At 49.0% G+C, this 25,686-nt stretch overlaps 2 protein-coding genes across 7 annotated transcripts in view; one reads left to right on the plus strand and one right to left on the minus strand.

Annotated features, from left to right (window-relative positions):
- LOC133339337 (E3 ubiquitin-protein ligase TRIM21-like) overlaps window positions 1-5,142 on the plus strand; it is a 37,785-nt gene extending 32,643 nt beyond the window's left edge. For all 6 annotated transcript variants that reach the window (XM_061547463.1, XM_061547462.1, XM_061547460.1 and 3 more), the window contains one exon: window positions 612-5,142. In XM_061547463.1, coding sequence (XP_061403447.1) covers window positions 612-1,219 — 608 coding nt within the window. In that variant the 3' untranslated portion in view covers window positions 1,220-5,142. The remainder of the gene's footprint in view (window positions 1-611) is intronic.
- On the minus strand, window positions 5,123-25,612 carry LOC133339339 (uncharacterized). Its single transcript, XM_061547464.1, has 4 exons — window positions 25,490-25,612; window positions 25,025-25,291; window positions 6,895-7,243; window positions 5,123-5,772 (listed from the first exon to the last, which is right to left on the minus strand). The coding sequence occupies exons 1-4, from the start codon at window positions 25,557-25,559 to the stop codon at window positions 5,649-5,651; spliced, it is 810 nt and encodes a 269-aa protein (XP_061403448.1). The 5' UTR covers window positions 25,560-25,612; the 3' UTR covers window positions 5,123-5,648.
- Between the last annotated feature and the right edge of the window lie 74 nt (window positions 25,613-25,686).

Here is a 25,686-nt window from a genome sequence, read left to right on the forward strand (position 1 = left end):
GAACTTTAAGTGGGTTTGGGCTTTGGGCAGTTTCATCTACTAGCGGGACCGATGGGTGAAGTTGCAGACTAAGAGACAGAATGGCAGCTCAAGGTGGAAATGCACCTAAAAGGACACTCTCCCATGGAGATGGAGTGATAAGTTATCAGTTTGTGTGATGATAAAAATTATAAGCATTATTACCCTTTCTGTAAAACAGAATAATAATAATACAGGAGGTGTTAAGATGTTCAAACACCAAATAGACACACCTTTTGCAAGGAATCATCGAGTCTGCATGGCTCACACATCCTGTTTGTGGTAAAACATGCAACAAACACGTTTTGATGATGTACACGCTGTCCTTGTGTATATAGTTACGAGACAACCCAACGGGTATGTTTTTTGGCGATCGCACTTTGACCATAGTCATAAACCCCTGAGTACCCAGTGTAACCACCGGCAGCTGAAACCTCTACTTAAACCCAAGATCTGAACGGTGGCAGCTCAGTTGTTTGGGAGCCTCCAGCACCGTTGTTTGTCATTGTATCAAAACAGCATGAGCAGTCCACCAGCTAAGGGAGCCGATGACTAACCACTGTCCTTTCCGTGTGCGTTCTTTGTCCGAGAAGATTTCAGGAGCCCAACCCTTGATGAAGATTCACTCCACTACCAACTGGACGCAGACGACGGTGGCAAGGCCCTGAGCCTGTCTCGGCCCCTCAGGAGGCGGCGGGACGTGACGGAGGGCTGTGAGGCGTTCTCCTACTGGAGGCAGGCGCTGTGTGAGGAGGGCTACTTCTCTGGGTTACACTACTGGGAGGTGGACGTGAGCGAGTGCGACGGGTGGTGCGTGGGCATCTGCTGCAGGTCGATGGAGCGGAGGGGCAAAACCAGCGATGCGGAGCTGGGCGGAAATGCCGAGTCGTGGTGCATCGAATACAGAGACGATGATGATGACGAGGACGATGGCAACCTGAGTGCCTTTCATGATGCACTGCAAACCAACATTGAAATCAGCTGCGATGGTGGCCGTAGCGGCTGCCACATCGACAGGGTGGGCATTCTACTGGACTGTGACATGAACCGACTGTCATTCTATGATGTTTCACAGGCACGGGTCCACTTGCACACCTACTGTTACGTACAGTTCGGTGCTCCACTCTTCCCTGCGTTCAAAGTGCTAGACGGCAGCATCACAATAGCCTCGTGTCCACGCTCCTGTGCCGGCCTCTGCTAGGCTTCTCAGGAGAGGTGACGTGGACCCAGCATGAGAGCGCTGTGAGCCTTGCTGTGTAGGTTAATCGTTCAGGCACTGTTGCTCCCCTGGTTGATTACTGTCATAGATGTGCACTATTAACTTCACCGTGGACATAGATTTATATAGACTCACATAACTATTATTATATAGACTTACATAACTATTATTGCCTCCGAAACGTCGTGATCTTTATTTTATTTTATTTTTATTAATTTTGATGTTTTACCTACGTGACTTTACCGAAAAAACCTAAGAATATGAACCATTGCAGTCACGAAAGCTTCAAATCTAGAACTCACATAACTATCCACAGACTCAGTTAAACATAAATAGACTCAAATATCGACCTATCGACACCCACAGATTCACATAGATACCCATAGACTCGCATATATACTCATAGACTTGTATACGTACCAACAGATTCACGTACAAATATACAGACTAATATAGATAACCAGAGATTTACATACACCCATATACTCACATAGATACCCACAGAGTCACATATAAATTAATAGACTCAAATATAGACCCATATGCTCACATAAATAACCACAGATTCATGTAGAAATCAATAGACTCACATAGATACCGATATATTCATATAGATACCCATAGACTCGCATATATACCCATATACTCACATAGAAAACAATAGACTCAAATATAAACTCATGGCGTCATACAGAGCCTCATATCTACGTGGGAAGTTGTGCTCATATGGTTGGAATCTCGGTTCCCAGGCACAATTATATTATGTGTGTTTGTGGACCTAATGGAATGTTTGGTTGTGGAGGAGAGGCTCCCTCTCCTCTGTCATGAAATGGACCAGTACTGCCTGGACCTCTGAAATACAGGGTCTGGCTTCAAGCATCATGAGGGGTGGATAGTTCTCCACTCGGGGTAGGAAACTGCCAAACAACAGGGAGTGCCACTTCTTTTGAACAAAATAATGAAGGGGGTGTGGGAGCATCGCGGTGGTGTCTAAGAAGCTGTAAGTTACAGGCTACAGTGGACTCACCTCCCCATCAACTAGAGGTGAGCAATGGGAATGGTTGCTTACGCTCCCACCAAAGATGAGCATCAGTAGAGAGATGCAGACAAAGCCGATGAGTCAGATGCCTTGTTTAACCTCCTGTCCAAGGTGCTAGCTAAAGTGCCCCCTCAGGATAGAGTCTTCCTGTTGGGTGACTTTAATGCCTGAGTGGGTCATGATTGGAGTGATCGGAAGGCATAGGCCAGATCAGCTCAATATTAACACGAAGAGGCTGCTAGACATCTGCGCAGCCGATGGGCTTGTAATTACCAACACCCTGTTCTGGAATCGGCGCATCTACATAACATAATGGATGCACGCCGAGTCTAAGCAAGAACATCTGCTGGACTATATAGGGCCTACCGTGGAGCTGATCTGCCCACTGACCATCGGTTTGTAATTTGTAGGATGTGCCTGCCATTCTTCTACTCCGGTGGTGGAACCCATTCACACACACAGTGGCCTGGTATCAGCTAGGTGAAGATAGTTGCAAGCAGCAATTTCAACATCGCTTGCAGCTGGGGTTGACAGCATCCCCCATCCTGATGCGGAGGGGAAATGGGTGAGGTTCATGACTGTGGCTCATGCAGCTGCAATGGCTGCATTGAGTATGTAGTCAACACCTCCCCAGAGACCCCAGCTGAAGAAGGAGGTGTTCCAGCTGGTTGAGAGAAAACGATAGGCTGACTCCCGTCGTCTACAACATCCAATATCAGAGAATGAGGAGGCTTACCGCAGCCTTAGCTCGGAGATTCGAAGAGCCATGCAGTGCTATAAGGATGAGTGGTGGCTGCGGTATGCTGACAGGATGGAATATGCCTCAGTCCGAATCACGAATAACTAAATCCATCATTAAAGTAATTTGCAGCACCTCACCTATTACTATCCTTAAGGGAAAGAACGGCGATCCAATCTCCGACCCCTTTGAACAGGTATGTAGGTTTGGAGAGCATTTCTGTGTGGTCTTGGGGGAGAGTAATTTCCTCAGCCCAGACAACATCATGGGACAAGGTGGGGATGAACCTGACAGGGCTGCGGTGCCTAAAATATTGGCCGAAGTATCCACCCCTTCTGAGTGGTTAGCTGAAGTGTCAGCTGTGGTGGAAGTACGAGGAGTGATCAAAAGCGCCGGGCAGATACGATCTCCCAAGTGAAATGCTGGGGGAGGATGGCATCTGTGTGCAAACTACCCTACATGACATCATCACAAATGTCTGGACCACAGGAAGGGTTCCGCAGGATTGGAAGGATGCTATAGTTGCCCCCCTCTGGCAAAAATTAGTATTCAACATTGCCTTCCCAGGCACGCTGAGGAGATGCTTGCAGAGCCCCAATGGGGTTTCAGGAAAGGGCTGTCCTGCACAGATGCCATATGTTCTGTCTGTCTGCTACAGCAGAGGTGTAGGGAATTCCCACAAGACCTACATCTCTGCTTTATTGACCTGATCAAGGCCTATGACACCATTAAGAGGCCTGGGCTCTGTGCTGTTCTTCGTGCTTTCGGAGTCCCTGACTCTCTGCTCAATCATTAAGAGCCTTCATGATGGTGGGCAGGCCCAGGTAAAGCTACATGGCTGGGAGTCAGAGCTGTTCCCAGTACACCTTTGGGATACGCGTCACGCACTGGAGTCGGTGTGTGCGCACGCGGCGGACAGTGAGAGCAAATGAGGACACAGGGCGCTGTTTGGCTGGTCGTTGTTGTTTTCCAAATTAAGGTTGCGTGATGTCTACGGGTGGTAGCAGGTGGCAGGGGGTAATTAAGGGTGCAGGGCGTTGACTGGACGAGAGGGGCTGTTGTCGGAGATTGGCGCCGGTGTGTCTGGAAAAACAACGCCACGTGGCAGCGGTGGCTGGGGGCGAGTGGCGTCGCGGGGGACGGCCTCATTAATTAGGGGTTAAAAGGTTCGGGGATAAAATAAGGGGTTGTGGAGTGAGGCGAAAGTTCGTGCCTGGGAGGAGAGACAGATGGAGAAACGGAGCAGCAGAGTGAGTATAGCATAGGGTAGCAGTGGAGAGAGTGAGTATAGCATAGGGTAGCAGTGGAGAGAGTGAGTATAGCATAGGGTAGCAGTGGAGAGAGTGAGTATAGCATAGGGTAGCAGCGGAGTAGCGTCGAGCATCAGAGAGACGATGGAGAGTAGGAAGTGGCTGGAGCGCGGAAGGAGAACAGGGTTAGTTACGACGTAGTGGGACGGCGGAGCTGATAAAGAGCAGCCGAGCTGGAGAGAGAGAGCGGAGAGGAGAGTCGACGGAGGAGTAGAGGAGAGGGAGCGAGCGAGGCCAGTGGAGCGTGGCGCGCGAGTGGAGGAACATTGAGCGGTGTTGACGAAGAGTTGTGGGTCGGTGTGAGTGGAGGAACATTGAGCGGTATTGACGGGAGAGATGTGGAACTATATACGTGGAATAAAGTAACGAGGAAAGACAAGAAGCTGTCGTGTCGGTTCGAGCACTACACAAACACATTTTAAACACATTCTTAATGACAGCGCCTAGTTTTATTTAATCACCTACATTAACATATTTTACGTAATTTTCACAATTGTTTAAATGTTTTCATATTTCATTTTTACATTGAATTTGTTTTTTAGAAGAATAAATCCATCGCCATCCCCGCCACCATCACCACCATCCCCGCCACCATCATCACAACCACCATCCACATCACCCCCATCACCACCGCGATCACCCAAGACCTCCGGCATAACCAGGCGGGGCAGATAACATGTTTGTATATCGAGGTGTCTCTATAAAGGCTACTGAATGACTCTCCATCGAAGTTCCGCAGATTTCACTCTTTGTTGAATGTTCCTATTTCGTTAAATTTAACCTCAAAACGCAACAACAATAAAAAGACTTACCACTACCACGTATCTGTCACGTGGGTGAGTGGGTGTGCGGGCGAGTGAGTGAGTGGGAGGGCGAGTGGATGGGTGAATGAGTGGGTGAGCGGGTAAGTGGGTGAATGGGCAGGTGAGTGTGTGAGTAAGTGGGTGGGTAAATAGGTTGGTGGATGGGTGAATGAGTGAGTGGTTGAGAGAGTGGGTTGATGAGTGGATTAGTGGGTGGGTGAGAGAGTGGGATTTGAGAGAGTGGATGACAGAGTAGATGGGTGAATGGGAGAGAGTGGCTGGATTAGTATTTGGGTGAGAGATTGGATGGGTGAGAGAGTGGGTGTGTGGGTGGGTGAGTGAGTGGGTGGGTGTATGAGTGGGCGGTTGAGTGAGTCGGTGGGTGCATGAGTGGGTGGTTGAGTGAGAGGGTGGGCGAGTGAGTGGGTGAGTTGGTGGGTAAGGGGGCGAACAGGTGAGTGAGTGGGTGGTTGAGCGAATAACCGTGTGAGTGGAAGAGTATGCCAATGTCCCAAGGGTGTCACAGTTTGCATATACGTATGGTCCCGGTGGTCTCTATTTCGATAAGGTTAGATTCGTGTACAGTGAAGGACAGAAATAATCCATTGGGAGTTGGCTGAGTCCACGCCGTTTCATTCACAGCCCTGCGAGAAGAACAGATACACCATAGACTCAGGACTGCACCATAGACTCAGCACTTCTAGATTTGAAGCTTTCGTGACTGCAAGGATTCATACTCTTAGGTTTTTTCGGTAAAGTCACGTAGGTAAAAAAAATATAATAAATAAAATAAATAAAATAATAAATCACGACTTTTCGGAGGCAACACAAGTCTCCGTCATCAGGTGGGACCGTCACAGCTGAATTTACTGTATTAAGTGAGTAAATTCAGCTGTGACGGTCCCACCTGATGACGGAGACTTGTGTTGCCTCCGAAACATCGTGATTTATTATTTTATTTCTATTATTATTTCTATTATTTTTATTTTTTACCTACGTGACTTTACTGAAAAAAACCTAAGAGTATATAGTTTCAGCACTGCTACCCATAGACTCAGCACTGTCACCAATAGACTCAGCACTGCCACCCATAGACTCAACACTGTCACCCATAGACTCAACACTGCCACCCATAGAGTCAGCACTGCCACCCATACACTCATCATTGTCACCCATAAACTCAGCACTGCCACCCATAGAATCAGCACTGCCACCCATAAAGTCAGCACTGCCACCCATACACTCAACACTGCCACCCATAGAGTCAGCACTGCCACCCAAAGAATCAACACTGTCACCCATACACTCAACACTGCCACCCATAGAATCAGCACTGCCACCCATAGACTCAACACTGTCACCCATACACTCAACACTGCCACCCATAGAGTCAGCACTGCCATCCATAGAGTAAGCACTGCTACTCATATTCCGAACTGCCACCCATAGACTCAGCACTGCCACCTATAGACTCAACACTGCTTCCCATATACTCAACACTGCCCATAGACTAAACACTGCACCATAGACTCAAACATAGCCATAGACTGAGCACTGCCCATAGATTCAGCACTGAGACCCATACACTCAACACTGCACCATAGCCTTCACAGCAATGCCCATAGACTCAACACTGCATTATCGACTCAGTACTCACTCATAGACTCAGCATTACCACTCATAGACTTGGCACTGCACCATAGACTCAGCACTGAGACCCATAGACTCAACATTTCCACCCATAGTCTTAACATCACAACTCCAACCTGTGGTAGAGTAGCCCATTGTTTCCGTGGAGGTAGACTCCACCCGCAGAGTCCACCTCTATTTTCTGGGGCAAAGCCGGAGCGTCTGGACCGCTCGCCCTCACCCACGTCGTGTTGGCGCAGTCAACGTTGGGCTTACGCCACAGCCGGTATAGGTCGTCGCAGGCCCAGCATTCGTTGGGCGAGCAACCTACGAGATTAATGTTGGCGTCATTGATCTGGAAACTTATTGAGGTCGTCAACCAGGACGGGCGCTTGCTGGGCGCAGACGCCCTGGCGCAGACGACGCCCTTGGAGCTGGTGGCGTAGATGTAGCCCGGGGCTCTGCCAGTGAATGTGAATACACCATCTGCACACATCCGTTCATATTCATACATTTGTTTAGAAAATTCAAGTATATATAGGGTTTACATCATGCGACCTCCTTTGCCAGTACACAAAATGATAATAGGTTTTTCCCCTTTTTTCTGGCAACAATACAGGGTGTTAAGATGTTAAAGACTAAAACTGAAAGCTTTTACAAGGGATCATGTCTGCAATAACCACAATGTTTTGTTTGTGGTCAGAATACAAACACCGTTTGAGACGAGAGCGTAAGTAGCGCAGGAGACGTCGATGGAGGCAACACTTATTTATTAACAAGAGCTACGATACAGCACGTAGTGAACCCTCACACTTGAAGTGGTAACGGCCCCTTCACCCGATTCTACTAGAGGATGTGTTCCTCAGCTAACGTTCCTCGTTAGCTCCTACTACACCCCTCTATCTCAGACCTTCCTAAAGAAGGCTAACTGACCTTGCCCAGCTTCGGCTCAGGCCCGACCCTCAGCCACTCGAGTCTGGCCCTCACAGGGACCCAGACCTCGCTCTCTGAGGTCGCCCCTGGCTTGCCCTGCTCGGCTCTTATAAGAACTGCGAGACAGGGGAGTAGTCCCAGGGCTAGGCTAGTCGCTCTTCAATCTTCACTGGCTCTTCATTGTCTTCTGACTCCGACGACTGCCTCCAGCTCTCTCTCTCTCACAGCCTTATATACCCAACCCCCCCCGAGGGGCGGGGCCGTGAGGGATCCCAGCCACAGCCTCCACACAGCCCACCAGGGTGGTGACCGTTTGCGGACGTTGATGTAGACACCCCCAACGTAACAGCTCGCCACACCCCGTTACGTAATACCTCTACACATGGAAGCGAATCTTCTTCTTTCTTCTTTTCTTTCTTCTTTTCTTTCTTTTCTTTCTTTCTTCTTCTTCTTTATATATAAAAGTCTCCGTGCGCTCGCGCTTGCGGGGGATTTGGCTCTCGGACGGTGGTGTTTAACACTGAAATAATTTGCCAGGCGGCACGCCCTAAGCCCCGTGGTGGGTATAGGCTATTCCGTTTTCCCGTCCGTAAACTTTAAAGTAGTTTAATTAACACATTTGTGCCGTTTCTATTATTCATTATTTACTTATTGCACGACATCGACTGTACCAAGTGACGCCAATTGCGGGGGGGGGGGGCGGACCCTGCCAAGTCATGCGCGTTCGCTCCAGCTCACGGGAGACATTTTCTTTTACGCGTTTTACAGTCAACACGTACACACATCACGCTGCGGATATTTCTTCACAGTGTCATGTCCTCTTCGCCCCCCCCCCCCAACACGATGCGTTCAGTTTATACTACAGACTCCGTACATAATAATATTTTACTGCTTACATAGCATTATTATTGCACGGGCGGCGGATGTTGGAGAGGGGGTAGCGGCCCAGCCCCTAGCCTGGCAACGTGCCAACTCCGCGCCTCGCCAATGTAGGCCAGGATGGGGGCTACGCATCGCACAAGGCCTCAACACGCCTATGTTAAGTACAAATTTCCTTGCTTCTTACGCTAACAACTCAAGTCCATTGTTTATTATTGTTAAACACATTAGTTGACAAACATTACAATAATAATGTTTGTGTGCAGATAAAAACTCAGCTTCATTGTTTACCATTATGAAACAAGTTCACAGATGTTACAATAATTCTGTTTTTTGTGAAGATAACTACTCAGGTTCATTGTTTACCATTATGAAACGAGTTGACATGTTACAATAATTATGTTTGTGTACACAAAACTCTTTTTGGATTTTTGGGTTGCTCAATTTCCCCTTTTTTTGATGCGCTTTTATAACGCTGCCACGGTCTACTGCCAGTCTGTGATTTCTGCTTATTTCTTCAATGCATTTCTATTGTTTTCATCGCTCACGTCACGCTATTTACTCATACGTAGTACTGCGATACTGATAGCTGTGCCATCATCGGGGATTGCTGTGCCCGTCGATGTGTGTGTGTGTGTGAGTCCATGTGTGTGTCTTTGAGTCCATATGTGTGTGCGTGTAGAGCCATGCGTGTCTTTCACTCCATGTGGGTGTCTTTTTCGAACGGACAACGTCAAAAGTGTTTATGTGTGTGTTAGTCCATGTGTGTGTGTCAGTCGATCTGTGTGCGTGTACGTCGATGTGTATGTCAGTCCATATGTGTGTGTTAGTCCACATGTGTGTGTAAGTCTATACATGTGTGTGTCACTCGATGTGTGTGTGTAAGTCAATGCGTCTGTGTGTTAGTCCATATGTGTGTTAATCCATGTCTGTGTATCTAAAGTAGATATCTGTGTGTCACAGTCCATATGTGTATGTGTGTGTAGGGCTATGTGTGTGTCAGTCTATGTATGTGTAAGTTCATGTGTGTGTGTGTCTTATTCCATATGTGTGTGTGAGTACATGTGTGTTTTCGTCAATGTGTATTTTAGTCCACGTATTGCTGTGTGCGAGTCGGTGTGTGTGTGTGAGTCGCTGTATGTGTGTACGTCCATATATGTGAGTGCAACTCCATGTGTCTATATCTCAAGTGGATGTCTGTGTGACAGTCGACATGTGTATGTGTGTGGACGGCAATGTGTGTGTCACTCTATGTATGTGTGTGTGTCGCTGTATGTGTGTACGTCGATGTGTGTGTGTAACTCCATGTGTGCGTATCTCAAGTACATGTCTATGTATGTGTGAGTCCATATGTGTGTGTGTCTGTAAGTCGATGTGTTTGTGTGTCTCAGTCCATGTGCGTGTGTGTTAGTCGCTGTGTGTGCATGCCTCCATGTTAGTCAGTGTAACTTCATTTATTTGCGTGTCTGTAGGTCCATGTGTGCATCTTAGTCCATGCGTGTGCTTTATTGACCTGCTCAAGGCCTATGATACCATCAGTAGGCCTGGCCTCTGGGTTGCTCTTCGTGCTTTCCGAGTCCCGAACCCACTCATCACCATCCTTAAGGACCTTCATGATGGTGAGCGGCCCCGCGTCTTAGCTACGTGGCCGTGAGTCAAAGCAATTCCCTTTACACCTTGGGGTGCAACAGGAATGTCCTCTGGCTCCCACATTGGACCACGTAGTTCGTCGAGCCTTCAATGACTGTACCGGAAGAATTCCCATCTGCTACAGATGCAATGGGAGGCTGATCGATGCCCGGGTGCGGTCAAGGGATGGCTCCCTATTGCTCAACCACGTTATGTATGCCGATGATCTGCTAATGGCTGCTCACTCGGAGGAGGAGTTCCAGGTGCTGCTGCTGAACCTGGAGCTTGCCACCAACAGGTGGGGCCTTACCATCAGCCCAACCAAAGCTAAGCACCTGCCTGGCTATTTTGTACCATCGGACACTCCACCCCCACAACTCCCAATTGATGGGCCAGTTGTGGAGACAGTGGAGAGTTTCCCTGGGCAGTGTGCTAATGACCGGCTCCGGTTTAACAGCAGAGGTCTCACTCCGAATCAGTCGAGCTGCAGTATCTTTTAATTGGATGCGTAACGCTGTGTGGAAGTTACCTGGTCTATCACTCCGTACGAAGCTTCAGGTGTTCTCGGCCACGGTCATTCCCTCCCTTCTCTACGCTTGTGAAACTTGGACCCCCCTAATGGAACATCTTCGCCAGTTAGAAACATTTAGGCTGGCCTGCCTACAATCCATCCTGGCTTTAACTAGGCTGCATTGTGTGAGGAGCTCACAAATCCTTGAAAGATGTGGACAAAGTCCCATCGGTGACCTCCGGCAGGCAAAGCGGCGTTGCCTGAGTCATGTAGCCCGCATGGCCAGCCACCACATGCCTAAACAGCTTTTGTTCCGCCGGATCGAGGGGGCTAAACGGGTGCGGCACGGGCTGGAGAAGAGATGGGAGTTATGTGCTACAGGAAGACTTGGAGCTGAGTCCACTTGCGGATGACTGGTACCAGCCGTGTCAAGATCGGCCACTGTGGAGGAGGCTCCTGAAAGACGCTACTGGCCAGTTGGAGGCAGTCACCCTCCAACAACAACGGAGGGTGGAGGAGCGACGCTCACAACAACGAGCGGAGCGCCGGGTGGCTAAAGCACAGAAAGTTGCCACAGTAGGGGCCACAGGTGCTGCATCAGCCAGTCGTCTCAGTCAGTCGACCTGTGCCATCTGGGTTTGCCCCGTGACCTCTTGCCAGCAGGCGTTCGACACTTTACATGGCCTCAAGGTGCACATAGCCTGGTACAAGCGTTGTGGTGACGTCACCGCCACTTACTGGCGAATGGCGGTTGTTGTTCAGTCTATGTATGTATGTATGTGAGAGTCCATTTGTGCGTGTAACTCTATTTTTGTGTATCAATGGATTTGCGTGTGTAACTACATGTGTCTGCCTTTTTCGCTCAGGCAACGCCGGGTACTCACCGCTAGTAATCAAATAATACATTGTTTAAATACATGCTTATACAGGCGTTGTATATATTGGGTCTTGAAAAATTAATAAAAATAATAAAAACTAAATGGGAATTGCAAAATGTCAAATTATCCAAACTTATGCAAATTTATGTAATTATATAAATAATGGTATGCTAATTAGGAAGGTGTCATTGTATTAAGTTATGCTAGTGTATGTAATTATGCGAATGTATGCAATTATGATAATTAGTGTCTGCCTCGTTGTCTAGGGTTTTATTCATCTTCTTGGTTCTTTCAGTAAAGTCACGTAGAATGGAAATAATAAAATAATAAAAGTGAAACATAATAATATAATTCTCACGACGTTTCGGCCACAACACAAGCAGCCGTCCTCAGGTGAAGACCAGGTCTGTCGAGGCGACAGCGTCTAAAAGAAAACACCACCACGCTTGGAGCGTCTATTTAAGCTGGTTTGGAAGGGGGGGGGATGCGCATTGACAAAAACAATCTGCATATCAAGAGGAATTTAGCATATTTATGGGAAATGCAGGAATGCGATTAGTGCTATTTGTGAAATGCTAATCCTGCATAATGCCCAATGTATAAGGTAATATATAGTATCAATATTGTTTAGTTAATATACAGCAGTGTGGTATACAGTTGGGTGGGTAGAATAATACATAGTGTAATATTACACTATGTATTATTCTAAGACATAGAGTAGTGTATAGTAATATAGTATACAATTTAATACTATGTAGTTTATACTTTAGAGTTTTACGTTGTTGTTTAGTTTCTGCAGCCACATACTATTAACATTCCTTCCCTTTATTAATGCTACCCCTATCCCCCTCCCTTTGATGCTGCTAATCCTGCATAATGCATGGGCATTATGCAGGATTAGCATTTCACAAATAGCACTAATCGCATTCCTGTATTTCTCATAAATATGCAAAATTCCTCTTGATATGCAGATTATTTTGTCAATGCGCATTCCCCCCCCCTTCCAAACCAGCTTAAATAGACGCTCCAAGCGTGGTGGTGTTTTCTTTTAGACGCTGTCGCCTCGACAGACCTGGTCTTCACCTGAGAACGGCTGCTTGTGTTGTGGCCGAAACGTCGTGAGAATTATTTTATTATGTTTTTTTTATTACTTCCCTTCTATGTGACTTTACCGAAAGAACCAAGAAGATGAATCCCTGCAGTCACGAAAGCTTTAAATCGAAATGTATCGTAATTGTATAGTGAATATACAGCAGTGTGGTATACAGTAGGGTGTGTATAGTAGTGCAGTATATAATTTAATGTTGGGTTTGTCTATGGCAGTATATAGTACGGGGTAGTCCCGTGTGATGTAAGAGAAAAAAGTTTAGCTGGAGGCATATTATATTTTTTGCGACGTAGAATTGTAATGTATGACTTACTGTTAGTAGCTCAGCTTATTTGAGAGTATATTTGGTATATTGATGATACAGATGTAGTTTATATTTTAGTTTTTCACGTGGTGGTTTAGCTGCTACAGCTCCTTACTATTAAAATTCCTCCCATTTATTACTGCTAACCCTACTCCCTCCCTTTCGGGAGATGCAGGTATTTGATGACAACGCCACAAAGTTGTCATTTGAGCACTCTGGGCATGGCTGGCAGGGTTGCGATTTTCGCACCAATTTCCGCAAACATGCTGTTTTCGACCGCATTTCGCGGTAGTTTCTGTGACCCTCTTCCGCACAAATTTCCGCAATTTGCGGTGATTCCTGGGAAGACTTCCGCAAATCGTGACTTCGATTCCCGCCTATACCGGTGCCGTACTCGCGCGGTTGGCGCACATATCTCGCGTCTACCCACTTGCCTCTGCCGTAGCTACTCTATACCTACTGCAAATAAATACACTTTACTGCTAACGATAATAGCTCATAACATCACACACAGATTCAAAAATGAGCAGCACCCCCACCACCAAGAGCAAGCCTATCGTCCTCGAGCGCTGGTTCCTCGGCCGCCTGTGGCTCATGTACGACGAGGAGAAAAGCGCCTTCTTCTGCACCACGTGCTCTGCCGCCGGGCCGAGGTCGTGCATCTTCCACAAGGGCAACAAAGGATATACCCCGGGCGTCTCGGGCAAGTTTTCCCTCGACCGCATCGTCAACCACGGCGACAGCATTGGCCACCTCAAGGCCGCCGAGACGCTCCGAGCAAAGTCGGCCTTGGAGTTGGCCTTCCAGCGCAGCGGCGAGCAGGAGCAGAAGAGCATGGACGCGGCGGCCGGCGAGTCGGGCGCCGCCGACTACACGCTCTGGCATTCGCACGCGCTGCGGTGCGGCTACTTCATTGCCAAGCACAGTCTGCCCTACTCGATGATGGAGCACATCTGCGGCCTCGTGCAGACCAGCATCAACTCGTATGCGGGCAAGCAGGCCTTCTCCACTGCCAGCGGCACCTACGGCTCATACTGCTCGCGCGACAGCGCAGTCGACATGGTGGAGATCTGCAGCACGTCCATCTTGGAGAAGACCGTGCACGAGATGCGCGAGGCCAAGTTCTTCTCGATCAGCTGCGACGAGAGCACGGACGTGGCATCTAGCAAGAACGCCGTCGTCATGGGCCGCTACGTATACTGCAACGCCATTTGCATCCGCATGCTCGGCGTCGTCTCCCTCTCGAGCGGCAGTGCCAAGGCCGTCTTTGACGCCATCATTGAGCTGCTCGATGGCCGCGGCCTCGACATCGAGGACCTCATCGGCTTCGCGAGCGACGGTGCGTCCGTCATGACGGGCTGCAACACGGGCGTCGCCGCCCGCCTCAAGTCAGTAGTTCCACGTTTGGTTTCGGCACATTGCCCAGCGCACCGTGCTGCTCTTGCGGCAGAAGACGCTGAGAGCGAGTACGAGGAGGAGCGCATGCTCGTCGTCGCGGGCATCTACAACTACTTCAAGAGGTCGCTCCCGCGCAAGGAGCTGTTCAGCGCGGCCATGGACAAGCTCGGGGCCCCGCACCTCAAGCTGCTCCTCGGCGGGTTCACGCGCTGGCTCTCGCGCGGGCAGTCGTTGCACAACATGCACCGCCTCGCCCAGTCCGTGGCCGAGGACCTCGCGGACGACACGAGCTCCGTCGCCGCCGCCAAGTACTACAGCTACTTGCGCTGCGTGGCCTACCACGTCTGGATCGCGCTCATATCGGACGTGAGCGGCATCCTCAACATGCTCAGCACGGCGCTGCAGGCCGACGACATGCACATCGTGAGCGTTGGAGGCATCGTCGCCGTGACCGTCCTGCAGCTGCGCTACACCTTCTTGACCACTTTGACGCTCGACACCGTCTCGACACCGGCGCTCCTCGAGCTCAACGAGCGCCTCGGGGGCAACGTGCAGTCCGAGGACGAGGACGAGGTGGCGGCGACCTTTCGCGCCGGGGGCGAATACGTACAGCGCCTTGTTGCTCATCTCGAAGAGCGCTTCCCAGAAGAGACGCACTCCACGGTACGGGCGCTCGCCATGCTGTACCCAGACGAGATCGCCAAGGCGGCGCACATCCAGACCTTTGGCGTGCACGAGATCGTCGCGCTCGGCAAGACCTACCTGCCGGACGCCTCCTCCTCCGAGCTCGTGACGGAGTACAACCACTACAAGTACTTTGCCATCGGCAGCTTCTGCGGCGTCGGCGCGACGGAGATCCTCAAGGTCGTGTGCAGCAACTCGCACATGCAAAAGTCCCACCCCAAGATCCTCACGCTCATCAAGATCGCTGCGACTTTGGCGCACGGGTCTGTCGACTGCGAGAGGGCCTTCTCTCTGCAAAACAACATCAAGACCGAGGAGCGGTCGCTCCTCACGTGCAAGCAGTTGAACGCGCTTATGGTTTGCGCCCGCGACGGACCAAAACTCAGCAACTTTGATGCCGAAGACAACATGAAGCGCTGGAAGAATGCGAAGAAGAGAAAGTACATTTCGATTTAAAGCTTTCGTGACTGCAGGGATTCATCTTCTTGGTTCTTTCGGTAAAGTCACGTAGAAGGGAAGTAATAAAATCATAAAAATAAAACATAATTAAACAATTCTCACGACGTTTCGGCCACAACGCAAGCAGCCGTCCTCAGGTGAAGAATGAGACAATGCCAAGCTAGGAGCTTATATATAAGCTGCGTTGGAGGTGGAAGAAAGAGCGCCTTAACAAAAGAATGTGCATATGAAGAGGAATTTAGCATATACATGGAAAATGCGTAGGAGGTGGGCGGGGGGGTTTCAAAGTCATATTATGCTCATGCATTATGCAGGATCAACAGCACCAAGGGGGGGTGCAGGGATTAGCAGTAACAAAGGAAAGGAATGTTAATGATGTGTAACTGCAGTTACTCAACAACCACGTAGAAAACTAAAGTATAAACTACATAAAAAACTTTAGTTTTCTACGTGGTTGTTGAGTAACTGCAGCTACATATCATTAACATTCCTTTCCTTTGTTACTGCTAATCCCTGCACCCCCCCTTGGTGCTGTTGATCCTGCATAATGCATGAGCATAATATGACTTTGAAACCCCCCCGCCCACCTCCTACGCATTTTCCATGTATATGCTAAATTCCTCTTCATATGCACATTCTTTTGTTAAGGCGCTCTTTCTTCCACCTCCAACGCAGCTTATATATAAGCTCCTAGCTTGGCATTGTCTCATTCTTCACCTGAGGACGGCTGCTTGCGTTGTGGCCGAAACGTCGTGAGAATTGTTTAATTATGTTTTATTTTTATTATTTTATTACTTCCCTTCTACGTGACTTTACCGAAAGAACCAAGAAGAAGAAAGTACATTTGCTCGTAATCACGCTCTGCCTTTGAATAAAGTACATTTGCTCGTAATCACGGCTCTGCATTTGAATAAAGTATGTGGTTCTTGTGCGGAAATGCGGAAATCATATATTCATTGCAATCAGTAGCTCAAAGCCCTGCGTGATGTTGGGACTTGCATATATCCTTTCCAATAGAACGCATTAACGTGTTGTTAAAAGCGCGCGGTCATAGGAGTAGTCTTTCCACCGTTTGCGGTTGACTTTAGCAAAAATGCGGGAAAATTTGAACCCTCCTTCCGCATTTTCCATGCGGAAATCGCAACCCTGATGGCTGGCCACAGCACTTCCCCCGATTGCATTTGCAGACATTTTAATGGACCTCACAGTCGACTTGTTTGTACCGCGGTGGCAGGGACATGTTAACTAGCTCACCTGGTATGCAGGAGGTTTTGGGTTAGATTCCGACCCTGACGACTGCTGTACATTTGGAGATTGCGTGTCTCTTTGTCGTGGTAGCATGGATTTTTCTTCAGCTGCTCCGCTTTTTCTCTCCACGTTTAGAACGAACGTCACACATTTAGAGGATTGTGTGCCTCGGTGGGTCTGTATGGTTCTCTATGAGTGTGGGTCTCTGTGGTTCTCTCTGTAGGTCCCTTTGGGTCTCTATGGGTCTGTAGAAACGTGCGTTTAGATTATTTGGTTGCTGCTGCTATACATTAGCACGTGATGATAATTCACTTCGTTTGAGCTATAATTTGTGATAACCAGGTCGCGTTTGAAAAAAATTGATTGCATAGCTCAATGTTTTAAAAGTGATATTCGGTTGTGGCCAAACTCGGCGATTTGACCTCTGGGTCTCAAGGCCGTGGCTGTTTGTAACTTTTTTTCTCACAGTTTTAGGGAAGTGACATTTCGCAAAGGCAACTTTTTTCTAATATTAATGAATCCAACAAAGACACTTCCCCTTTTTGGGTTTGAACTCACGAACCGTGAAATGCAAGTGGTGCTGAATATCACTGGCGTCCCTCATCTCTGTTTCTGTACGTATGCCTGTTGAACTTCTTTCGCACCGTACGTATCCCACCGTGTTACTGTATGCCTGTTGAACTCCCTTCGCACCGTACGTATCCCACCGTGCTACTGTATGCCTGTTGAACTCCCTTCGCACCGTACGTATCCCACCGTGCTACTGCATGCACGTTAAACTTCTTTCACACCCTACATAGCCAACTGTGCTAATCGGATGTGTGGGCGAAGAACAACAAACTCATCACGACAACAACAACAAGCAGCTCTATAAAGTAAATGAGTTTGTCAATGTAGATAATTTAGAAAGGCACAGCCTCCAGTGGCTTCCTAACACCGGAACAGAAGAGTCTTCCAGACGGGCTGCAAAAGTGCATCTGAAAGCGCCACGCGATGCGCTGACCATCTATGTTCCATGTTTAGCCAAAAGTGTAGTGTATAGCGCAGTGTATTGTAGTGCATAGTGTAGTGTATAGTATTGAAGTGTATAGTAGTGTAGTGTGTAATAGTGTAGTGTATAGCGTAGTATATTATAAGAATATTATAAGAATAGGTTTTAACCCTTTTTTCTGGCAACAAAATAGGTGTTAAGATGTTAAAACCCCAAACTCTCCGCATTAACCGCAGAAACCTGCGGTAAAAATACAAACAAAAAACATGATCTGACAGTATATGCATTGCGTTTGAAACTAATTGGTCGACACCAGAGACAGCTTTATTTAGAGTATAGTCTCAAACAGTGTTAGACCAGAGGACACCAAAAGGCAAATAGCACAAAAACAATGCAATATCAGGACAATGAGAGCTCAGAGTGAGCAGCTACATCATGGAACCTCCTTTGCCAGTGTCAAAATATGAGAATAGGTTTTTACCCTTTTTTCTGGCAACAAAACAGGTGATAAGATGTTCAAACACCATACGGAAACCTTTTTGCAAAAAATCATGTCTGCATTAACCACAGATACTTGTGGTGAAAATAAAATAAATGCTCTGATAGTATGTGTAGTGGGTACAAATGGAAGAAGGCTTCTCTGGAGGCAACACGTTTATTATTCAATTACGATGCAGCTTAACACAAAGGGGGTTACGGGCCCTTCCACCCGATATCCTAAAGAGGTACTGTATGTCCTCCTCCCTAGCGTGCCCTACACACTGGAAGAGCTGTCCGCTAAGGGTCCTCCGGCTAGCGGGACCTAGGGAGGCTAACCTGACCCGACGCAGCCAAGGTCCTCGGGTCTGACCGCCAGCTCCAGGTTTTTCCAGGTGGTTTTTTGAGTCTTCAAGTGGATGACAACTGACGGGCCCGTTCAGGGACCCGTTTTTATACACAGTCCCAGCTCACCCCGGCCCTAGCCACACCTTCCTTCTGGAATCTTCCCGAGGGACCTGGAGTGTGACGTCATCCCCCCAGACTCCTTGTGAGATCTGGGGTCCGCACCCCTGGTCACGATGCTCCCCGGGGATTACCTGGGCCCAACGGCCTGACTCTATCTAACTAGCCGGCTCAGCCTCCATTCTGCCCCCTGTTGAAACGCGGCCGGTATTACCGGCTATGAGTAGTGGCAATCGCACCAAACAATGCCACTACATATGCATTGTCTTTGAAACTGATTGGTCCACACCAGAGACAGCTTTCTTTAGAGCCGTTTGGCGTCCTCTGGTCTAAAACTGTTTGAGACTAGGCTCTAAAGGAAGCTGTCTCTGATGTGAACCAATCAGTTTCAAAGACAATGCATATATTTCATTTGGAGCTTTCGTGACTGCAGGAATTACTCTTTGGTTCTTTCGGTAAAGTCACGTATAAAGATAAAATAATAAATTAAATACTAGAATACGACGTTTCGATTGCAACACAAGCAATCATCATCAGGTATAAATGAAATAGAAACACAAATCTAGTATACTTAGAAATGTAATGTAATACAACAGAGCATCGGATAACATAACAGTCAACACCCTACCTGGTTGATTACGTTCTTCCTGAGAATGTTAAATTTGAGAGAGATAAAACACAGAACCAGAGACATATAGACAGACATATAAGCAGACAGATATCACAGAGATACATAGAGAGATGCATAGTGCAGCCCATCTACAGATCTACACATGCGTGTACGTGATCCGATGCTACATTCTGACCACAAGCATTGTAGTTAATGCAGACATGGTTCCTTGTAAAAGGCTTCAGTTTGGTGTTTTGACATCTTAACACCTGTGTTGTTGCCAGAAAAATGGGAAAAACCTATTATGATATATATAGGGTGGTTCATATGTTAAGAAGTTTTTGTGCCTACTTAATTGTGGTAGAATATTACCCCAGGAATGTAACCTCCCCCACTAACATTTCTTCTTATGGGAAAATGGGTTTCACTTAGCGCTGCTTCACTTAAAGTCGCATTTCCAGGTGCATATACAAGGTGCAGCTCTGCCTGTGCATTGCTGCACTCCAACTGCACGCATTCATTAATGTGTATATATAGGGTGTGGTTCAATGTATGTAACCTGTCCTATTAACATTGTTTCCTAATAGAAAGTGGGTTTCTACTTATAAAGGGTGGTTTATATATAGGGTCGCCTAAAGTCAGGACTCATAGGAACTCTATGCAACTTTATTAATTCCATGAGTCTCTATGGATCTCTATTAATCTCCAAGAGTCTCTATGTATCTCAATGGGCCTTTATGTATCTCTATGAGTGTTTATGTATATCTATGGATCTGAATGTATTTCTACTTATCTCTATGACTCTCTGAGTATCTCTATGGTTCTCTGAGTATTTATATCGGTCTCTCTATGGGTCTCTGTGTATATCTGTATATTTCTATGGGTCTCTGTGTATCTATGTGGTGCCGTAGAAGGGCCACACTTACCGGCAGTGGTTGACGAGGTCCATCTGCAAGGGTGCCCCGTACCGCCAGGGGGGGGGGGGGGGGGGCTGCGGGGGATCTAAGATCCCACGCAACGTCTCCCCTCGATGGGCACAGGGGCATAAAAGGGAACCTCTCCAGCCGATCAGGGCCAGTCGCAGCTCAAGACTCAAGACCAGCCAGCTTAGGACCCTGGACCCCCTCTTCCCGCTTGTCCTTGTAAGGGCAGGGACGCTGTTCGGGCCAGTGGTGGGACTCTGGGACTCCCGGCTCTACGTCCTTGTAAGGGCGAGTTCCGAGGAAGCCAGAGTCTAGACCCGCACCTTGGCTGGGTCGGGTCAGGTAGCCTCCCCTAGGGTAATTGTAGCCGGAGGACCCGAGAGCGTAGCCAGAGTAGGGCACGCTAGGAGTAGGCTGTGTCTCTAGGCTGTGTATCTCTATGGGTCTCTGGGTTTCTCTATGGATCTCTGTGTATCACCATGGGTATTTGTGTATCTCTATGAGTATCTGTATCTCTATGGGGCTCTATGTATCTCTATGGGTAGATACGTATCTCTATTAATCTCTAACATTATCTATGCACCTTTAGGTGTCTATGGATATTTATTGACGTGAATGTATCTCAATCAGTCTTTATGAATCTTTGTGTAGCTCTATGGGTCTCAATGTGTCAATGAGTATGATGATACAGCAAGGCTAACCAAATAAACACGGAATTTGACTCCCACACTAACAATAGCAGTGGGATGTTAAGACGAAGATGAATTTTAATTGGTCCAGCTGTGTTTAATCAATTAAGTGTGAGCGGGCCGGTGAATGAGTCGGTGGGAGAATGGGTGAGTGAGTTGGTGAGTGAGTGGGTGAGTGGGTGAGTATGTGGATAAGTGGGTGAGTGATGGAATGGGTGAATGGGTGAGAGGGTGAGTGGGTGGGTGAGTGGATGAGTGGGTGGGTGAATGGATGAGTGGGTGGGTGAGTGAGTGAGCAAGTGGGTGAGTGAGTGGGTGAGTGAATGGGTGTGGGTGAGCGGATGAGTGAGTGAGTGGATGAATAAGTGGGTGAGTGAGTGACACCGTGGGTGAGTGAGCGGTTTGGTGAGTGGGTGGATAGGTGAGTAGGTGAGTGACTGAGTGGGTGAGTGAGTGAATGGGTGAATGGGTGAGAGGGTCGGTGGGTGAGTGGATGAGTGAGTGAGTGGGTGGATGAATGAGTGATTGGGTGAATGGGTGGTTAAGTGAGTGAGTGAGTGGGTGAATGGGTGTGGGGGTCGGTGGATGAGTAAATGAGTGAGTGGGTGAGTGGGTGAGTGAGTGGATGGGTGAATGGGCGGATGAATGGATGGATGAGTGGTTAAGTGAGTGGTTGGGTGAGAGGGTGGGTGTTTGAGTGGGTGGGTGAGTAGGTGAGTGACTGAGTGGGTGAGTGAGGGATTGGTGAATTGGTGGATGAGTGAGTGGGTAGGTGGGTGAGTGGGTGGGTGAGTTGGTGGGTGGGTAAGTAGGTGAGTGACTGAGTGGAATGGGTGAAAGGGTGAGTGGGTGGTTGGGTGAGTGGGTGAGTGAGTGAATTGGTGGGTGGGTGAGTGAGTGAGTAGGTGGATGAATGAGTGGGTGGGTGGGTGGATGGGTGAATGGGCGGATGAATGGATGGATGAGTGGTTAAGTGAGTGGTTGGGTGAGTTGGTGGGTGTTTGAGTGGGTGGGTGAGTAGGTGAGTGAGTGACTGAGTGTGGAATTGGGTGAATGGGTGAGTGCGTGGTTGTCTTAGTGGATGAGTGAGTGAGTGGGTGGATGAGTGAGTGGATGAGTGAGTGGGTGGGTGGATGAGTGAGTGGGTGGGTGGGTGGGTGAGTGAGTGGGTGAGTGGGTTGGTGGGTGAATGAGTGATTGGGTCAATGGGTGCGTAAGTGGGTGAGTGAGTGAGCAAGTGGGTGAGTGAGTGAGTGAGTGGGTGTGTATATGGGTGTGGGTGGGTGTTTGTGTGAATGAGTGAGTGGGTGAGTGGACGAGTGGGTGAGTGGGTGAGTGATTGAATGGGTGAATAGGTGAATGGGTGGGTGGGTGAGCGGATGAGTGAGTGAGTGAGTGGATGAGCAAGTGGGTCAGTGAGTAAGTGGGTGGGTGGATGGGTGGGTGGGTGAGTGGGTTTGTGAGTGAGTGTATGAGCAAGTGGGTGAGTGAGTGAGTAAGTGGGTGAGTGAGTGAGTGGGTGAGTAGGTGAGTGGGTTTGTGAGTGAGTGTATGAGCAAGTGGGTGAGTGAGTGAGTAAGTGGGTGAGTGAGTGAGTGGGTGAGTAGGTGAGTGGGTGGGTGGGTGAGTAGGTACATGGATGAATAGGTGGGTGAGTGAGTGAATGGGTGATTGAGTGAGTGGGTGGATGAATGGGTGAGTGGGTTGGTGGGTGAGTGAATGAGTGAGTGGGTGGGTGGGTGGATGGGTGAATGGGTGGATGAATTATGGATGAGTGGTTAAGTGAGTGGTTGGGTGAGTGGGTGGGTGTTTGAGTGAGTGAGTGAGTGGGTGGGTGGGTAGGTGAGTGGGTGTGTAAATGGGTGAGTGGGTGAGTGATTGAATGGGTGAATGGGTGGGTGGGTGAGCGGATGAGTGAGTGAGTGGATGAGCAAGTGGGTGAGTGAGTGAGTAAGTGGGTGAGTGAGTGAGTGAGTGAGTGGGTGGGTGGGTAGGTGAGTGGGTGGATGGGTGAGTAGGTGCATGGGTGATTAGGTGGGTGAGTGAGTGAGTGGGTGATTGAGTGAGTGTGTGAGAGAGTGAGTTTGCAATTGAGTGAGTGGGTAGTAGGTGAGTGAGTAGGTGGATGAATGGGTGAGTGGGTTGGTGGGTGAGTGAATGAGTGAGTGGGTGGGTGGGTGGATGGGTGAATCGGTGGATGAATGGATGGATGAGTGGTTAAGTGAGTGGTTGGGTGAGCTGGTGGGTGTTTGAGTGGGTGGGTGAGTAGGTGAGTGGATGAGTGAGGAATTGGGTGAATGGGTGAGTGCGTGGTTGTGTGAGTGGATGAGTGAGTGAGTGCGTGGTTGTGTGAGTGGATGAGTGAGTGAGTGAATGAGTGAGTGGATGAGTGAGTGGGTGGGTGGGTGGATGAGTTGGTGGGTGGGTGAGTAGGTGAGTGACTGATTGGTTGAGTGAGGGATTGGGTGAATGGGTGAGTGGGTGGTTGGGTGAGTGAATGAGTGAGTTGGTGAGTGAGTGGGTGAGAAGGTGATTGAGTGGGTGAGTGAGTTGATGGGTGGGTGGGTGAGTGAGTGGGTGGGTGAGTAGATGAGTGACTGAGTGAGTGGGTGAGTGAGTGGGTGAGTGGGTCGGTGGGTGAGTGAGTGGGTGGATGAATGAGTGATTGGGTGAATGGGTACGTAAGTGGGTGAGTGAGTGAGCAAGTGGGTGAGTGAGTGAGTGAGTGGGTGATGAATGGTTGAGTGGGTGGGTGAGTGAATTAGTGATTGGTTAAGTGAGTGAGTGGGTGAGTGAGTGAGTAGGTGCATGGATGAATAGGTGGGTGAGTGAGTGGGTGATTGAGTGAGTGGGTGAGAGAGTGAGTTTGCGAGTGAGTGGGTGAGTAGGTGAGTGAGTGAGTGGGTGGATGAATGGGTGAGTGGGTTGTTGGGTAAGTGAATGAGTTAGTGGGTGGGTGGATGGGTGAATCGGTGAATGAATGGATGGATGAGTGGTTAAGTGAGTGGTTGGGTGAGTTGGTGGGTGTTTGAGTGGGTGGGTGAGTAGGTGAGTGAGTGACTGAGTGGATGAGTGACGGATTGGGTGAATGTGTGAGTGCGTGGTTGTGTGAGTGGATGAGTGAGTGAGTGGGTGGATGAGTGAGTGGATGAGTGAGTGGGTGGGTGGGTGCGTGGGTGAGTGGGTGGGTGCGTGGGTGAGTGGGTGGGTGGGTGGGTGAGTGAGTGTGTGGGTGGGTGGGTGAGTAGGTGGGTGAGTGATTAAGTGGGTGAGTGAGTGAGTGAGTGGTTGGGTGAGTGGGTAGGTGGAAGAGTGGGTGGCTGGGTGAGTGGGTGGGTGAGTGAGTGGGTGAGTAGGTGAGTGGGTGAGTGGGTGGATGAATGGGTGAGTGAGTGGGTGGGTGGGTGGGTGAGTAGGTGAGTGAGTGAGTGGGTGAATGAATGGGTGGGTGGGTGAGTGAGTGGGTGGGTGAGTTACTGAGTGGGTGAGTGAATGGGTGAGTCGGTCGGTGGGTGAGTGGATGTGTGAGTGAATGGATGAATGGTTGAGTGGGTGGGTGAGTGAATGAGTGGTTAAGTGAGTGAGTGGGTGAGTGAATGGATGTGTGAAGGAGTGATTGAGTGGGTGAGTGAGTTGCTGTGTAGAATATCATTGGCACCGCTGAGTACATTCAACAGAGAGTGAGTCAGGGAGTGGGTGGGTGAGTGGATGAGTGAGTGGGTGGGTGAGTAAGTGGATGATTGGGTTAGTGAGTGAGTAGGTGAGTGATTTTGTGTGGGTGGTAAATGAGTGAGTGAGTTGGTCAAAGATTGAGTCGGTGAGTGAGCGGGTGGATAGTTGGGCGAGTGGGTGAGTGAGTGGGTGAGTGGGTGGGTAAGGTGGTTGATTGGGTGGGTGAGTGGGTGGGTGAGTAGGTGGGTTGGAGGGTGAGTGGGTAAGTGAGGGGTGAGTGAGTGGGTGGGTGAATGAATGAGTGGGTGAGTAGGTGGGTGGGTGAATGAGTTGACGTATTACTTTAAAATGATATGCTTGCAGTAGTGGTACTAATAATAGCAGCGGCAAAAGGAAATCATCATCTCACCCATCACGTGGTACCACGCGTATCCGTGGTAGTAGTACAACTTGTTGTAGTTTCTCGCCCACGCGTAGAGGTCTCCACTCGACGTTGCGGCACCCCGACCTCGGCCTCCGATCGATATCCGATCAAACGTCGCCCCCATCGGTCGCCAAGAGCAACCGGACCAAATTTTGACGTCTCTGTCGCTCCCAACGCCGATGAGGATCCCTCCGGGGGACGCCGAAACGTCCTTGAACTTTTCGCTGAATGGATAGTTGCAGACCAAGTCGGCTGTGGGGATACAAAGATGGGTGGGCGGGTGGATGAGTGAGCGGGTTGGTGGGTGAGTGGGTCGGTGAGTGAGTGGGTGATGGGGTGGATGGGTGGGTGAGTGGGTGAGTGAGTGGGTGGATGAGTGGGTGGCACCATCACTACCACCACCCTCGCCACCACCATCATCATCGTCACTACCACCACCAGCACACTCACCATCAACCTCTGTGGTAAAGATGAATGGAGATCCCACCATCATCATCATCACCACCACCATCACTACCATGATCACGACCTCAAGATGATGTTCCAGAAGGGGCTTGACAGCTGAGTGATGAGAATGCTATCGATGTTCCAGGAGGGAGAGACAAATATCCCGACTTATATAGTTGCTTGCAATGCAGGGAAATATA

The sequence above is a fragment of the Lethenteron reissneri genome, unplaced genomic scaffold, assembly GCF_015708825.2.
Source record: "Lethenteron reissneri isolate LAM-NWPU_2019-01 unplaced genomic scaffold, ASM1570882v1 scaffold_1845, whole genome shotgun sequence".
Classification (NCBI taxonomy): domain Eukaryota; kingdom Metazoa; phylum Chordata; class Hyperoartia; order Petromyzontiformes; family Petromyzontidae; genus Lethenteron; species Lethenteron reissneri.